Below are 16,939 nucleotides of genomic sequence, written 5' to 3' on the forward strand. Positions count from 1 at the left end.
TACAGTTTGTTGTAATCCACATAGTCAAAGGCTTTAGCTTAGTCAATGAAGCAGAAGTAGACTCTTTTTTCTGTAATTCTCTTGCTTTCATTGTGATCCAAAGGATGTTGATCTCTGGTTCCTCTACCTTTTATTGAATCATTATTTTCCTTGAATCATATTAAATCAGCAAGAAATGTATACTTATGAATGTTAAGATATGTTGTACTGATGATAGATAAAATATGTGATACGATTAAGGAGAGAGAAGAAAGTGTCAAAACATTTAACAGGGTTTCTTGAAGAATCTAGATTTTGTTTTTTCCCTCAGTCAAATAATTGTTTCAAAAATTATTTTTTTAATCAGAATGTTATACTTTCTCAACTAATATTTCCATTATCTTAGATAGTTTTTTTTTCTTACTTAATTGATTAAAAAATGAATGTCATGGAAATTTAAGTGACTTATAGGATTATTTGATTAGCAGACCTTTTAGATCAAAACCCATATCTCTAAATTCCTATTCTAGTGATTCCTCCTCTATTTTATACTATTATTTATATAAAAACATTTCTAACTATGACATGAGCAGAGAGAAGTCCCTCTTTTAATTGCATCTAAGGTTTATGAAAACATGAAAGTTTAGTCAATATTTTGGGTCAAGATAACTTGATTTACTTGGACAATAGGGCATCTTCCCCACCCCCCACCCCCAGAACTAGGGATAAATTTGGTGCTTAACAATTGTCCTTTGACAACCATCAGGGTTAGAGGATATAATTCTGCAAATGTAGAACAAATGAAACTTAAGTCTTTATGCAAATTGGACCTATTTCATACACGGCTACATTTGCACTAGAATCTAACTAAATTTATTAGTGACTTCTGAGCACACCAGGTATAATTTGGATCAAATATATGCAGTACTATCTAGTAGACAGAGCAATGCTTTTTGACAAAAAAAGCCGGGTTCAAATCCCTTTTCTGCCACACATTAACTTTTCCTATGCTTCAGCTTTCTTAACCATATAAAGGGGACAATGAGACCAATCTTGCAATTTTGTTAGAAGTGTTACAGATAAATATATGAAAATGTTCAGCATAGTGCCTGGTACAAAGTAAATCCTTCTCTGTGAAAAGTACTATAATTACTACTAGTCTTAATGTTATTAAATACACCATAAAGTCACAGCTCAGCCTGAGACACCTAAGGCAATGTGTCTTGACTTGTAAAATATGACACCAGTAAATTTTTCTCACTTTACATGGAATAAAACCTCAAACCTGAAAGAGATATTTGTATAAAATCCCAACAGTTGAGCACACATAGATTTCTATTTTGAAACTAGTAGGCTGGATCTCAGACTAATTAGCCTGATAACGTAGTCATTGTCAATTGAAATTTTTTAAGCAATGTTTCAATGGCTAATCAAATTGTAGTGAACATTATCTGTCACAATGGGATATGCTCTTTAAAAAAAGGCTGTCATTTCAGTATGTTAATTTGGTTCTTTTAAAATTTGGGAGTCTTTTTTTAATTTTTTTACTCCTTTCAGTAGAAACTTTAAAAATATGAAAAGGATACATAATTACCAAACTAGAACATATATTTATTCATGAAAGGGTAAAAGGGGATGTATATAATGATCAGGTCTTCAACCCTCTTTTGGTAATTTTACATTGTGTAGATTATAAAAGTGTATTCATATATAGATTCTGTGTGCATGTAGTTGCTATTATAAATATTTTAAAAGCATTATGGTAATTCTTAATCACTAGTTATTTTTCTCATAGTCTAAAAAAATCAGAGGAATTGCTGATAGAATTAATGACAAGAGAAACAATAGTGGGATTTTAGCTCCATTCATACCACCCACACCTTGCTGAAAGAAAAAGTACAACTGGAACAAAGTAGTTATTATCCCAAACACTGAACATGAGGTTCTGTTAGTACTTGTATAGCTCTAATTAAAACACCATGAAAACTGTGTAATGAGATCACTGTTATCCTGAAATATTTGAGGGCAGATGGGGTTGGGTCTCGGTATCTTAAAATTCCTAAAATCAAATGTATGTCTGGAGCATGTAGCTGAAAACCTGATCATAGAGTCCCTGAAAAACTGTGTTTTAATAGTTTTGTCTACTGTCATTGATTGCCTAAGTGTAGGCTAATTCTACTATCTTTCAAAAGCAAAGTTTTGGGAGCTTATGTGTTTGAAAAGTACTTTTAATGGATTGATTGCTCTGTTTATTCTTGGCTCAAGACAGAAGCATCTTGACATTTACATTGCTGTTTTCCCGCTTTCAAGGATGCTAACAAAAATTATCTTGGCATGGATTGACTTGAAACTGTCCTCTGAACTTTCCACAAGACCATTCTGGCTAGCTTGGAAAGGATTTCTTTTATTATGTAGCTGCTTTCAGAAGGACACAAAGCCAGAGACCTACACACATGCACAGGCTGTCATTCAAATTTCAAATGGGTGCGTTCCCAAAACTCCTGATTAAAACCATTGTTTGGAACTCAGAGGCATCTTCTTAAAGCATTATTATAAAGGTAGTTGCTTAGATAGCTCCTAAGAGACTATATAGGGGCTTCCCAGGTGCCTCAGTGATAAAGAATCCACCTGCCAATGCAGGAGACACACGTTCAATCCCTGGTGTGGGAGGATCCTCTGGAAAAGGAAATGACAACCCACTCCAGTATTCTATACTGGAAAAACCCTATGGACAGAGGAGCCTGGTGGGCTATAATCCAGGGGGTTGCAAAGAGTTGGACATGACTTAGCAACTGAACAGCAACGGATTACTTCACCAGGGTGTAACTGAAATACCATGTATTTAGAAAGAACAATAGGACAATACTGCAGCAAACCAATAGTTTTGCTTTAAAGGTAATAATTAGCCTTTAATTTATTTTGAATGGTGGTGCTTGAGGATGTTCACTTTCCTAGAATCCTATTTCTGTTTAGCAGCCAGCATTAAACACTGGCTCCTGTTGGCTTCCTTCTCAGTTCCCCATACCCTCAAATCAAAACCAGTGCAGTACAAATGCAGTGGGGGATCTCTGCTTCTCCTCCCCAGAGCAACACCAAATTTCCTATCCTTTGGTAAAATAACCTGATAATACCACCTAATCCCTATTAGTAGTGCAGTCAAGAGTGTGTGTGTGTGTATGTCTGTGTGTGTGTGTAACACATAATGGGGAGGGAGAGAGGGAAACCTTTAGTAACTTTACTACTTAAGTGCTGTCTCCTTAAATGTGTAGAAAGACTAAACATGGAATTTTATGCAGATGATTTATCCAGTGTATGAATTAGGATAATGGAATGTAAGGTCACAATGATATATTTTGTACTCATATATTGGAATTGCCAATTAATAGAAAATGTTTGCCAATTATATTTTTGCTGGGAGCAATGTTCACTCAGTTCAGTCACTCTATCGTGTTTAACTCTTTGTGACCCCATGGACTGCAGCACGCCAGGCCTCCCTGTCCATCACCAACTCCCAGAGTTTACCCAAACTCATGTCCATTGAGTTGGTGATGCCATCCAACCATCTCATCCTCTGTCGTCCCCTTCTCCTCCCACCTTCAATCTTTCCCAGCATCAGGGTCTTTTCAAATGAGTCATTTCTTCACGTCACATGGCCAAAGTATTGGAGTTTCAGCTTCAGCATCAGTCCTTCCAATGAATATTCAGGACTGATTTCCTTTAGGATGGACTGGTTGGATCTCTTTGCAGTCCAAGAGACTCTCAAGAGTTTTCTCCAACACCACAGTTCAAAAGCATCAACTCTTCGATGCCCAGCTTTCTTTATAGTCCAACTCTAATATCCATACATGACTACTGGAAAAACCATAGCTTTGACTAAGTGATGCTTCTGCTCTCTAATACTCTGCCTAGGTTTGTCATACCTTTTTTCCAAGGAGCAAGTGTCTTTTAATTTCATGGCTGTAGTCACCCTCCACTGTGATTTTGGAGCCCAAAAAATAAAATTAGTCAATGTTTCCACTTTCCCCTTCTATTTGCCCCTCTATTTGAAGTGATGGGACCAGATGCCATGATCTTAGTTTTTTGAATGTTGAGTTTTAAGCCAGCCTTTTCACTCTCCTTTTCACTTGCATCAAGAGTTTCTACTGTTCCTCTTCTCTTTCTGCCATTAGGGTGGTGTCATCTGCATATCTGAGGTTATTGATATTTCTCCTGGCAATCTTGATTCCTGCTTGTGCATCATCCAGCCCTGCATTCCTCATGATGTGCTCTGCATAGAAGTTAAATAAGCAAGGTGACAAAATACAGCCTTGACATACTGCTATCCAAATTTTGAACCAGTCTGTCGTTCCACATATGGTTCTAACTGTTGCTTCTTGACCTGCATACAGGTTTCTCAGGAGACAGGTAAAGTGGTCTGGTATTCTCATCTCTTGAAGAATTTTCCAGTTTGTTGTGATCCACACAGTCAAAGGCTTTAGCATAGTCAGTGAAGAAGTGGGTCTTTTTTTTTTTTTTTTTTTAAATTCTCTTGCTTTTTATCTGATCCAATGGATGTTGGCAATTTGATCTCTGGTTCTTCTGCCTTTTCTAAACACACCCTGTACATCTGAAAGTTCTTGGTTCACATATTGTTGAAGCCTAACCTGAAGGATTCTGAGCATTAGCTTGCTAGGATATGAAATGAGTACATTTGTGTGGTACTTTGGACATTCATTGGAATTGTCCTTCTTTGAGATTGGAATGAAAACTGTCTTTTTCCAGTTCAGTGGCCACTGCTGAGTTTTCCAAATTTGCTGGCATATTGAGTGCAGCACTTTCACAACATCATCTTTTAGGATTTGGAATAGCTCAACTGCAATTCCATCACCACCACTAGCTTTGTTCATAGTGATGCTTCCTAAGGCCTATCTGACTTCACATTCCAGGATGTCTGGCTCTAGGTGAATGATCACACCATCATGGTTATGTGGGTCATTAAGACCTTTTTTTGTACAGTTCTTCTGTGTATTCTTGCCACCTCTTCTTAATCTCTGCTGCTTGTTAGGTCCACACAGCTTCTGTTCTTTTTTGTGCACAACTTTGCATGAAATGTTCCCTTAGCATCTCTAATTTTCTTAAAGTGATCTCTAGTCTTTCCCATTCTATTGTTTTCTTCTATTTCTTTGCATTGTTCACTTAAGAAGCCTTTGTTATCTCTCCTTACCATTCTTTGGAATTTTGCATTCAATTGGTTATGTAGTTCCTTTTCACCTTTGCCTTTCACTTCTCTTATTTTCTTGGATATTTGAAAGGCCTCCTAGAAAACCACTTTGCTTTCTTGCATTTCTTTTTCTTGGGTAGGATTTTAGTCATTGCCTCCTGTACAATGGTATGTACCTCTGTCCATAGGTCTTCAGGCACTCTGTCTACCTTATCTAGTCCCTTGAATCAATTTGTCACTTCCACTGTATAATCATATGGGATTTGATTTAGGTCATACCTGATGGACTAGTGGTTTTCCCTACTTTCTTCAATTTGAGCCTGAATTTTGCAATAAGGAGCAGATGATGTGAGTCAGCTCCAAGTCTTGTTTTTGCTGACTGTAGAGGGTTTCTTCATCGTTAGCTGCAAAACATATAATCAGTCTGATTCTGATATTGACCATCTGGTGATGTCTATGTGTAGAGTCTTCTCTTGTGTTGTTGGAAGAGGATGATTGCTATGACCAGTGCTATGAGTGCTATGACCAAAAATCTGTTAGCCTTTACCCTGCTTCATTTTGTACTCCAAGGTCAACGTTTCCTGTTACTCCAAGTATCTCTTGACTCCCTTCTTTTGTATTTCAATCCCCTATAATGAAAAAGACATATTTATTTTGGTGTTAATTCTAGGAGGTCTTGTAAGTCTTTATGGAATCATTCATCTTTAGCTTCTTTGGCATTAGTGGTTGAGGCATAGACTTGGATTACTGTGATATTGAATGGTTTGCCTTGGAAATGAACAGAGATCATTCTCTCATTTTTCAAATTGCACCCAAGTACTGTATTTCAGACTCTTTCATTGACTATGAGGGCTACTCCATTTCTTCTAAGGGATTCTTTCCCACAGTAGTGGATATAATGGTCTTCTGAATTAAACTCACCCATTCCTGTCCATTTTAGTTTACTGATTCCTAAAATATCAATGTTCACTCTTACTATCTGTTTGACCACATCCAGTTTAGCTTGATTCATGGACCTAACATTCCAGGTTCCTATACAATACTGTTCTTTACAGTATCAAACTGTACTTTCACCACCAGACATATCCACAGGTGGGCATCCTTTCTGCTTTGGCTCAGCCTTTTCATTCCTTCTGAAGCTATTTTTCTGCTCTTACTCTGTAGCATATCAGACGCCTACTGACCTGGGGGGCGAGAGGGTGGTTCTTTTTTCAGTGTCATATCTTTTTGCCTTTTCATACTGTACAAGGGGTTCTCAAGGCAAGAATAGTGAATTGGTTTGCCATTCCTTTCTCCAGTGGCCTACATTTTGCCAGGTCCTAACTAGCAGGGACATGCCCTTCAGCCATTCCACACAGCTGGATGACATGCCCAGTGCCTGGTTGTCCCACTACTGATCCTTGTTGACCAGTTGTTGGATGTTGGTCAGCCTCATGGGGACTAAGGCAGTAGCCCTGCCTTTAGTTTTTGCCAGTTTGATTACTGTGCATCTAGGCATGTTCCTTCTTGTATTTATCCTGGCTGGGACTCTGTCCTTCCTGGATTTAGTTGACTATTTCCCATCCCATGTTGGGGACTTTTCAGTTATAATCTCTTCAAATATTTTCTCAGGTCCTTTCTCCTTTGGGACCCCTATAATGCAAAGTTGGTGAGATTTAACATCCTGTGCCTCTGCAGGAGATCCTCCAGTACTAGCAGGTAGGTCTGGCCCATGCTCATATGAGGTTACTTCTTTTTCCCTGGATTCTTATGTGCATGAGACTTTGTGTGGACCCTCCAAAAGTGGAGTTTCTGCTTCCCCCAGTCCTGGGAGTTCCTGTGATCAAATACCACTGGTATTCAAAGCCAAATTCTCTGGGGGCTTCTTTTCCCATTGCCAGACCCTAAGCCATGGAACCTGACTTGGAGCTCAGAACTTTCACTTCTGTGGGAGAACTTCTGTGGTATAATTATTTTCCAGTTTGTTCATCACCCACCTGGTGAGTATGAGATTTGATTTTATTGCAGTTACTCCTCTCCTACTGACTTGTTATGGCTGCCTGTTGTTGGATATGGGATATCTTTTTGGTAGGTTCCAACCTTTATTTTCCTGATGGTTGTTCAGCAGTTAGTGATTCTTCTGTTTCCACAAAAATGAGGTGAGCTCTTGTCTTTCTACCCCATCATATTTTCTCCATCTCCAGTAGAGGTATTCTAAATCATGTAAGAAGTTGAGAAAAATCCCCTGATGGTTGTGGCAGGAAAAAGTTAAATATCAGGAAAGCCTCCAGAATCTTCTCTATCAAAAAGCGCTAATCTCCAGACAAAAAAGTTTGTCAGGGTGCAAGATTTTGTCAAAGGGTAATTACTGTGATATTATTGCAACTTGGGGAAGGGAATTTCACCCCTCTTGAGCCTTCCTGTTTCATCATAGGATTAGCAATTTCACTCCTATGTCTTTACCCAAGAGATAATCCAAAATTGTATGACAAAAGAAGAAAGGCAATTCAATGGGAAAGAATAGTTTTTTTTTCTACAAATAGTGCTGGCACAAGATATCCACGTGCAAAAATAATGAATCTAGACAGTGACCTTATATCTTTCACAAAAATTAATTGGAAATCCATTTAGGTCACTTTAAATATAGGTCCATTTAAATATAAAACACCATTTAAATATAAAACTATAAAATACCTAGAAGACAACATAGGAGAAAAATTTAGGTCTGACCCTGAGTTTGATGATGGGCTGTTAGATATGATACCCAAAGAATAATCTATGAAAAAAAAATTGATACATTAGATTTCATTAAAATTTAAAACTTCTGCTCTGCAACAGTCACTCTTAAAAAAATATTTGCAGCATTCATACTTGATAAAGTTTTGGCATCTAAAATATAAAAAGAAATCTTAAAAACTCAACAGTAAGGAAACATATAAGTCAAGAGATAGGGAAAAGATATGAACAAACACCTCACCAAAGAAGGTATACAGATAGAAAGTAAATATATAAAATGATGCTCAACATCATATGTCATTAGAGAATTTCAGTTGAAAACAATGGGATAACATTACCCATCTCTTGAAATGAATGAACGTCACAATATTGACAACAGCAAATGTTAATGAGGAAGTGGAGCAACCAAAAGTCATCCTTATTGCTAGTGGGAATGCAAAATGGTACAGCCAGTTTGGAAGGCAGTTTGGCAGTTTCTTGCAAAACTATACATAGGCATATCTTATGATCCAGCAGTTTTGCTTCTTGGTATTTACCCAGATGAGTTGAAAATGTACATCTGCACAAGAACCTGCCCACAGATGTACATTACAGCCTAGTTTATAACTGTGAAAATTTGAAAGCAACTGAAATGTCCTCCAATTGGTGTATGGATAAATAAACTAGTACATCTGTGCAATGGAATATTGTTCAGTGATAAAGAGAAATTAATATGGAAGAAACAAATTCAAATTGCTTAGTGATGAGGCCTAAATGAGAAGGTTACATGCTGTATGATTCTAACTATATGACTTGGAGACAGTAAAAAGATCATTGATGGCCAGAGGTGGAGGGAGGGATAGGTGGAACACAGATTTTTTTAGGGCAAAGAAACTATTCTGTATGATACTGAAATGGTGGCTGTGTGCCATTAAACATTTGTCAAAATCCATAGAATGTAAAGAACAAACAAAAATGAGTCCTAATATAAACTATGAACTTTAGTTAATAATACATCAACATTGGCTCATCAACTGTAACAATTGTACTATCCTGCTGTAAGATGTTAATAATAGGGAACTATGTGTTGGGAGCTGAGGGAACTGTTTGTGCCTATGAAGGATTGTATCAGAACTCTGTCCTTTCTGCTCAATTTTCCTCTAAACCTAAAACCGCTCTATTTTTAATAAATATATATTTTATTGGAGAATGAATAGATTACTGGATCATACTGCTTAGTCCACCTTTGCTGAGAACTACAGGGAGCTAAAAGGAATCCAATGACAAAACACAGATGCCACAATATATCATCTGCAGATATGCCAGTTCCCTGGAGCAGGAAAGCAGTCCATATTAAAACTATAATAAAAGAAGGAGGGAGAGAGAAGATTCAGAGTTCTTAAGAAAATACATAATCTCCTCCCTACTCAGGGGCAACAAGTTAGATCTTGAATTGCTGAATTTTGATAGTAGTAATATTTTTGCAATGTTTTGTAGTTTTCAACACACTTTCCTTAGATAGTCCCTGATCGTATACATCATTGTGTCTGCTCCCCATTGCCCACCAATCTCAGTAGCTCTGGAGCTCTTAGCACCTTTTCATTACACCACTACAGCCTATCATTGTGCTCTTTCTTATATCTCTTCCCCAGGATTAGTAGGATTCCCCTTGACTGTAGAGTTTGGGAGGGTTAATGCAGTGAATGTGCATTAAATCAGATTTTTAGAGGAAAAGGACTTTGGAAGTTACTTTGCTTAACAGATTTCCATACAATTACATGGAGAGCAAAGATATTGAGTGTCTTAACTAACTGGCTGGAGAAATGGGCAGAGAGGAGACTTTCTAATACTCAACCCTGGTTCATCTGCCTAGCTCCATGTGAACCCTAAAATAAAATTCCCACAGCCACTAGATGGTTAAATTTTCCCATTCTTCCTTAAAACCATCTCCCAAATTGGATTTGCTTTTCATTCCTGACAACAACATGCCAAATCATATTCTCACCATTTCATGTGTTTCTTAAATCCACAGTTTCCCTGACTTCCCAGCTCCAGGGCACCCTATTTGGAAGACCAGATAAGTTAACTCAGGTTTGTTACTAGCGTCTTTTGTGTAAAAAAATAAAACCCAAAGCTCTGAATAGAGCATGCGTGGGACTCTATCACTTGGTTCCTTCCTACCTTTCCATAATCATGAAACCAATAACAATTCAGAAGACTCCACTTTCTGTGCTTCACTCCCCAGCACACCACACACAGCTTCTCCTTTGTGTCTCTCTATTCACGTTATCCTTCCCTGGTAATGCTCCCTTTGTTAGTTTGGACTGCTACAACAGAACACTATATACTGAGTGAGTTATAAACACTACAAATATTATTTCCCACAGTTCTGGAAGCTGAGAAGTCCAAGATCAAGGTGCCGGCAGATTCCATGTCTGGTTAGGGGTTGCTTGGTGAACTATAGATGACTCTGTCTTCACATAGCAGTATGGGTGAAGGAGGTTTCTTTTGTAAGGATGCTAATCCCACTTATGAGTGTCCTTGTGACCTAATTATCTCCTAAAGACCCCATCTCCAAACATTATCATTAGGTCTTAACATACAAATTTTGGGAGGACACAAACATTCAGTCTATAGCACTCCCAAATTTATTGGGTATCCTACCATTCTCTAAAGACCAGATAAATTTTTCCCTTCCTCTGTAAAGTTTCTGACTGCCACAAGGTAATTTCTCTCCTCTGTGAATCCCAACAGCACACCTTACCTGTAGCATTCATTGAGTACTTTGAATAAGTATTCTGGAAATTTATTATGATTTATATATTTTACCTCTTGAATTAAACTCCTTGAAGGTAGAGATCTTATACTGCCAGTTTTCTCCTCTAGTTACCGTGGGAAGCTAGTGGAGCTCCTAGAGGTATAAGGAACTCCAGTAGAGCACAGACAGGTTTTGGGACCTCAGTCTACAACAATCCTGAAGAACCTCTGAGAGCATCAGGCAGGAAAAACTGGATATGGTTCTGAGGCCTCAGAAATCAGGAAGCACACATTAGAGTATCACTGCTCTCTGTTCATGGCAACTGAGAGGCAAAGAGTAGATTAAAGAGCCTCCCCACTTGTGCTCATGGTGACCCAATGGCCCAGTGACGGCTTCTGATCCTGCTACCCGGGAACAAGATGCAGAATGAGCCGCAGAGGCTCCATGCATCCCAGGGGAGCCCAGTCCACCCTGATGAACTTTAGGAAAACATGAGACACACTGAGGCATGTAGGATCTTAGTTTCCTGACCAGGAGTCGAACCTGCATGCCTGCAGTGGGAGTGTGGAGTCTTAGCCACTGGACCTCCAGGGAAGTCCTTCTAATGGTAGATTTTAAAATAATATTGTTCCAGTGGTGGAGTTGGCCAGGAGGCAACAGCAGTCATCTAGTACAGAGACCATCAAGATAGGAACTAAGACAGAGATGGCAGGATGAGAGAAAAGGAACACACCAGGGAGATAGTTAGGACATGAACTGCCAGACACTGGCATGCAGGAGTTTCAGTGGCATCACCTGTTGCATTGACATGAGCTTGGACTGACTATACTGTAATCAGGGATGTCAACTGTCCACTCAAACATAGACTTCCTGATAGCCAAAAGTCCTGATGTGTAGTGCTTGCTAATTTCAAGCTACAAAGGGCTTGACAATCAGCTGGCAAAATTCCTGATATTTTTAATGTTGCTTGTGTGGGCCAGAACAAGAGAGCTCTGGCACATTACTGACCCGAATTCAGTGTCAAGCAATCCAGTTTTCAGTTCACTTAAATTTTATTCCTTTTATCCTTCCTTCTTTGAATCTATTGACTATCTGTTTCCTTGCCATTTCTTCTAAGAATGACTCTAAAGCCATTCATAGGATTTTATGGACCTGGAGAAGAGACAGACACTGGACATACATTGCAGCGTATGTTGAACATACAGTGGAATGTACACTGGATGTACACTGGAGTGTACATGGCACATTACACTGCACTGTGTACTCTGGCCATACACTGGAGTATATAGCACTGCACACTGGTGTACACAGAACTGTATACTGGACATACGGTGGACTGTACACCAGACGTGCCCACATGTGTCCCAGATGCGCCCAGCTATGCATTTGGCCTGAATATCATTCTCCAAATGTGTCCAGCTATGCTCCAGATATTTTCCAGCTGTGGTGCCGCTATATATCTGATTGTCCAGATGTGTTCCAGCTGTGTTCCAGCTATGTCCCACTGTGCACTTGGACTGTACAGATGTGCACTGGAGTGTTTGCCGGACTGTACACTGGACTGTACACTAGAATGCACAATGTACACTGGCTGTACACTGTACTCTACACTGACTGTATACAGTATACATTGGATGTGCATGGACTGTACACAATGTACACTGGCTGTACACTACTGGACATGGGACTGTATACAATGTACAGGTGATACAGATGTGCTCCAGATGTGTACTTGGACTGTACAGCAGATGAGTACTGGAGTGTACACTGGAGTATATACTGTACTGTGAAAAAACTGAAACAAGCACCAGCGTTTCTTCTGCTTTTTCCCTTGAGGTCCAGGTAGACACAATTAGTCCATTTTCAATTTCAAGATGCCAAAAATTTTAAAGATCAACTTGCTAGCATTTTATTACAAGCAAAGAGTCACTGATTCCAAAATATATAATGTACAGCTCAAAGAGATGGGAATACCAGACCGTCTTACCTGTCTCCTGAGAATCCTGTATATGAGTCAAGAAGCAACAGTTAGAACCGTATTTGGAATAACTGATTGGTTCAAAATTGAGAAAGGAGTATGACAAGGCTGTTCATTGTCACCCTGTTTATTGAACTTATGGGAGCACATCATGGGAAATGCCAGGATGGATGAGTTACAATTTGGAATCAAGATTGCTGGGAGAAGTATAAACAACCTCAGATATGCAGATAATATCAGTTTAATGGCAAAAAACAAAGGGGAACTAGGAGCCCCTTGATGAGGGTGAAAGATGAGTGAAAACATTGGCTTAAAACTCAGTATTAAAAAAAAAAAAAAAACAAAAAACAAAAAACTAAGATCATGGCATCCAGCCCTATCACTTCATGGCAAACAGAAGGGGAAAAGGTGGAAGCAGTAACGTATTTCCTCTTTTGGGCTCTAAAATCACTGTAGAAATGACTACAGCCATGAAATTAAAAGACACCTGCTCCTGGGAAGAAAAGCTATGACAAACATAGATAGCATATTAAAAATAAAAAAAAAAAAATCACTGTGCCAACAAAGGTCCATATAGCCAAGGCCATGGTCTTTCCAGTAGTCATGTACAGATGTGAGAGTTGGATCATAAGGAAAGCAGAGCACCAAAGAACTGATGCCTTCAAACTCTGGTGCTGGAGAAGATTCTCGAGAGTCCCTAAGACTGCAAGGAGATCAAATCAGTCAATGCTAAAGGAAATCAACCCTGAATATTCATTGGAATGTTTGATGCTAAAGCTGAAGCTCCAATACTTTGGCCGCCTGATGTGAAGAGCTGATTCATGGGAAAAGACCCTGATGCTTGGAAAGACTGAAGGCAGAAAGAGAACAGGTGATTGAGGATGAGAAGGACAGGGAGGCGTGCTGTGCTACAGTCCGTGGGGTTGCAGACAGTGACACAACTTGCAGTGACTGAACAACAACAGCTCAAAACCAAAAGCCCCACAACTGGACTTGGTATAAATGTATGTTTTCATACTCATAACTCATGTGTTTCAAGGAGAAAGTTCGGGGATAAACATTTGTAAAGAAGTTATCATAATAGAGTTCAGGGAGCATTACAAAAAAAAAAAAAAAAAATCTCCCAAGAAACAGAAGTCCAGGATCAGAGGGCTTCACAGGTAAGTCCTGCCAAACACTTAGAGGAGAGTTAGCACCTATCCTTCTGAAGCTAACACCTAATTTTCTGACATATTTCAAAATATTTCAGAGGAAGGAACACTTCCAAACACATTTTGTGAGGCTACCATCACTCTGATACCAAAGCCAGACAAAGATGCCACAGAAAAGTACAGGTTAATATCACTGATGAATATACATGTAAAAATCCTCAACAAAATACTAGCAAACTGAATCCAACAATATGTTAAAATTGTTACACACCATGATCAAGTGGGATTCCAGGGTTGCAGGGCTTTTTCAATTTATCCACAAATCGAAACTATAATGAGATCTGCAGATCAAAACTACAATGAGATATCACCTCACACGGGTCAGAATGGCCATCATCAAAAACATCTACAAACAGTCAATGCTGGAGAAGATGTGGAGAAAAGGGAGCCCTCCTGCATTCTTGGTGGGAATGAAAATAGGTTCAGACACTATAGAGAACCATATGAAGGTTCCTTAGGAAACTGAAAATACATCCAGCATATGATCCAGCAGTCCGACTCCTGAACATATGTATCTGGAAGAAACCATGATTTGAAAGGATACATGCACCCCATGTTCATCGCAGTGTTGTTTACAATAGCCAAGACATGGAAGCCACCTAAATGTCCATTGACAGGGATAGAAAAAGATGTGGTTCATATGTACAATAGAATATTTCTTAGCCATTAAAAAGAATGAAATAATGCCATTTGTAGCAACATGGATGTACCTGAAGATTATCATACTCACTGAAATGTCAGACAAAGACATATATCTATGATATCACTTAAATGTGGGATCTAAAAAAAATGGTACAAATTAACTTATTTACAAAACAAACTCTATAGCCTAGGTCATGATGCTCAATACTCTCTAACAACCTAAGTGCGAAAGAGTTTGGAAAAGATGTGACTGAAATATGATTGAATCAATTTGATGTACACCTGAAACTAACACTTTGTTAATCAACTATTCTCCAATATAAAGTAAAATAAAAAAAAATACATTTTATTAGTAAAGTGAGAGACAGGATATTCTCGTCTGCTTTACTATTTTGGCAAATCATTTAGCATGATATTTAGCATTTTTGAGTCCAGTTTCCTCATCTGTAAAATGGAGACCCTAAGAATATCTGATCCATTGACCCTTTTGCTAGGATTAAATTAATTAATGCATGGAATGGGTTTAACATAGTATCCAAGACATATTAAGTAGTCAATGAATGTTACCAATTTAAAAAAATTAAAATGTTTTATTTTTTGAAACTCTACTTGCCCTCTTTGTTTCATTTCTACTATTTCTGAGAACCAGAAAAACAAGTATGTGCTTGTGTGATCCTCTAAGAGATTAAATTGAATATGACAATATTTCATTAAAGTATTTGTTAAAGTTGTGAAAATATTTTCAGAAATCACTCTATTGTGGCCCTTTAACCAAATATGTCTCATAACCTGGTTGTTTCAACTTTCCTATAAATTCCTCTCCCCCCTGAATATTTTGCTGTTGTTGTTCAGTCACTAAGTCATGTCCAACTCTGTGCAACCCCATGGGCTATAGCACACCAAGCTCCTTTGTCCTCCACTATCTCTGGGACTTTGCACAAATTCATGCCATTGAGTCAGTTATTGAACATATTTAATTCCCTCTTAAAATGTAAATAGTTTCTAGAATTAAACACAAAGTTGTAAACATAGACTTACTAGGATAAAAACATAGGCTTATCTACTGATTCAGTATTTCTACCAATACAACCTACAACACATTTAGTTTTTCAGTAGCTATATCACATTTGATTCACATTGAATTTAATGTAAAAATTCTTAGTCATTTTTTAAATGATACAGCTAACTAGTATCATGTGCTATGCTCTGTTAAAGTCGCTTCAATCATGTCTGACTCTTCGCGACCCCATGGACTGCCCACCAGACTCCTCTGTCCATGGAATCCTCCAGGCAAGAATACTGAAGTGAGCAGCCATTCTCTCTCCAGCGAGTCTTCCCAACCTAGGGATCAAACCCTTGTCTCTTATGTCTCCTGCATTGGCAGGCAGGTTCTTTATCACTAGTGTCATCTGGGAAGCCCAACTAGTATCATAGATATAGACAATATCCATATCTATAAAAAATATCAATATCATCTACAGATATAAAGAAAACTAAAGTTTTCTTTATTCACCATGTATGCAGTTGAACTTTGCTTTGAAGGTAGGAGAATGAGCCTCAAATTGTAGATAAAATAACTATTTCACATTAAAAAACAAGTCTTATGTTCACAGAAGGTACATATCAAATTCTGAAAGTTAAACACAAATATTTCATTGAGAGGCATGAAAATACCAAATTTGAGCACACTTCCTACCTGTAAAACCCTGGGGGTGCATGCTGCACTAGGAAGCTCTTCTCCATGTCCTGGAGAAGGTCATTCAGCATCCGCACACGTGTGGGATCTCTTTCCTTGGGGTCATTAGCAGGACGCATCTCATCTGACTGAAAGAGTTCAGCACACTCCCGCAGGCGTGAGGCCAGGGCTAGCAGTTGAGGGGTGGTGGTTTGATCACCTGGTAAAGGTAAGTAGGTCAATCATAGATCAGAGCATCTCAAAGGCACAATATAAACATTTTATAATTATGATGTCAAAAGGAAGATTTACCATCAATTCAATTTTTAAAATCTTTCCACCAAAAATATTCTAATACATTCTACTAAGAGTATTAAATTTATTACTACTGTGTGTTAGTCACTCAGTCATGTCTGCCTCTTTGGGAACCCATGGACTATAGCCCACCAAGCTCCTCTGTCCATAAGATTCTCCAGGCAAGAAAACAGGAGTGGGTTGCCATTTCCTTTTCCAAGGGATTTTCCCAACCTAGGGATCAAACCCAGGTCTCCTGCATTGTAAGCAGATTCTTTACCATCTGAGCCACCAAGGAAACCCACTGCTAATAATAATATCACCAGTAAATAGAAACTGATTGTTGAAATAATGCAACATTCTCGACATTGTCAAGCCATTTGACACAGGACACTTCACACAATTATCTCATTTAATATTCACCAAACATTGTATTGGCATGTTTTTTCATAGAAGCTGAGAGTTAAGGTAAGCAAACTGCCATAGATCATCAAGCAAGTAAGTGATA

General features: G+C 38.4%; 1 protein-coding gene across 2 annotated transcripts in view; it reads right to left on the bottom strand.

Moving 5' to 3' along the window:
* Window positions 1–16,939, bottom strand: part of NAALADL2 (N-acetylated alpha-linked acidic dipeptidase like 2) — a 1,154,148-nt gene that overhangs the window by 50,037 nt on the left and 1,087,172 nt on the right. For both annotated transcript variants that reach the window (XM_055569014.1, XM_055569015.1), the window contains exon 13: window positions 16,159–16,357. In XM_055569014.1, coding sequence (XP_055424989.1) covers window positions 16,159–16,357 — 199 coding nt within the window. The remainder of the gene's footprint in view (window positions 1–16,158; window positions 16,358–16,939) is intronic.

This window comes from Bubalus kerabau, chromosome 2, assembly GCF_029407905.1.
Source record: "Bubalus kerabau isolate K-KA32 ecotype Philippines breed swamp buffalo chromosome 2, PCC_UOA_SB_1v2, whole genome shotgun sequence".
In the NCBI taxonomy this organism is placed as follows: domain Eukaryota; kingdom Metazoa; phylum Chordata; class Mammalia; order Artiodactyla; family Bovidae; genus Bubalus; species Bubalus kerabau.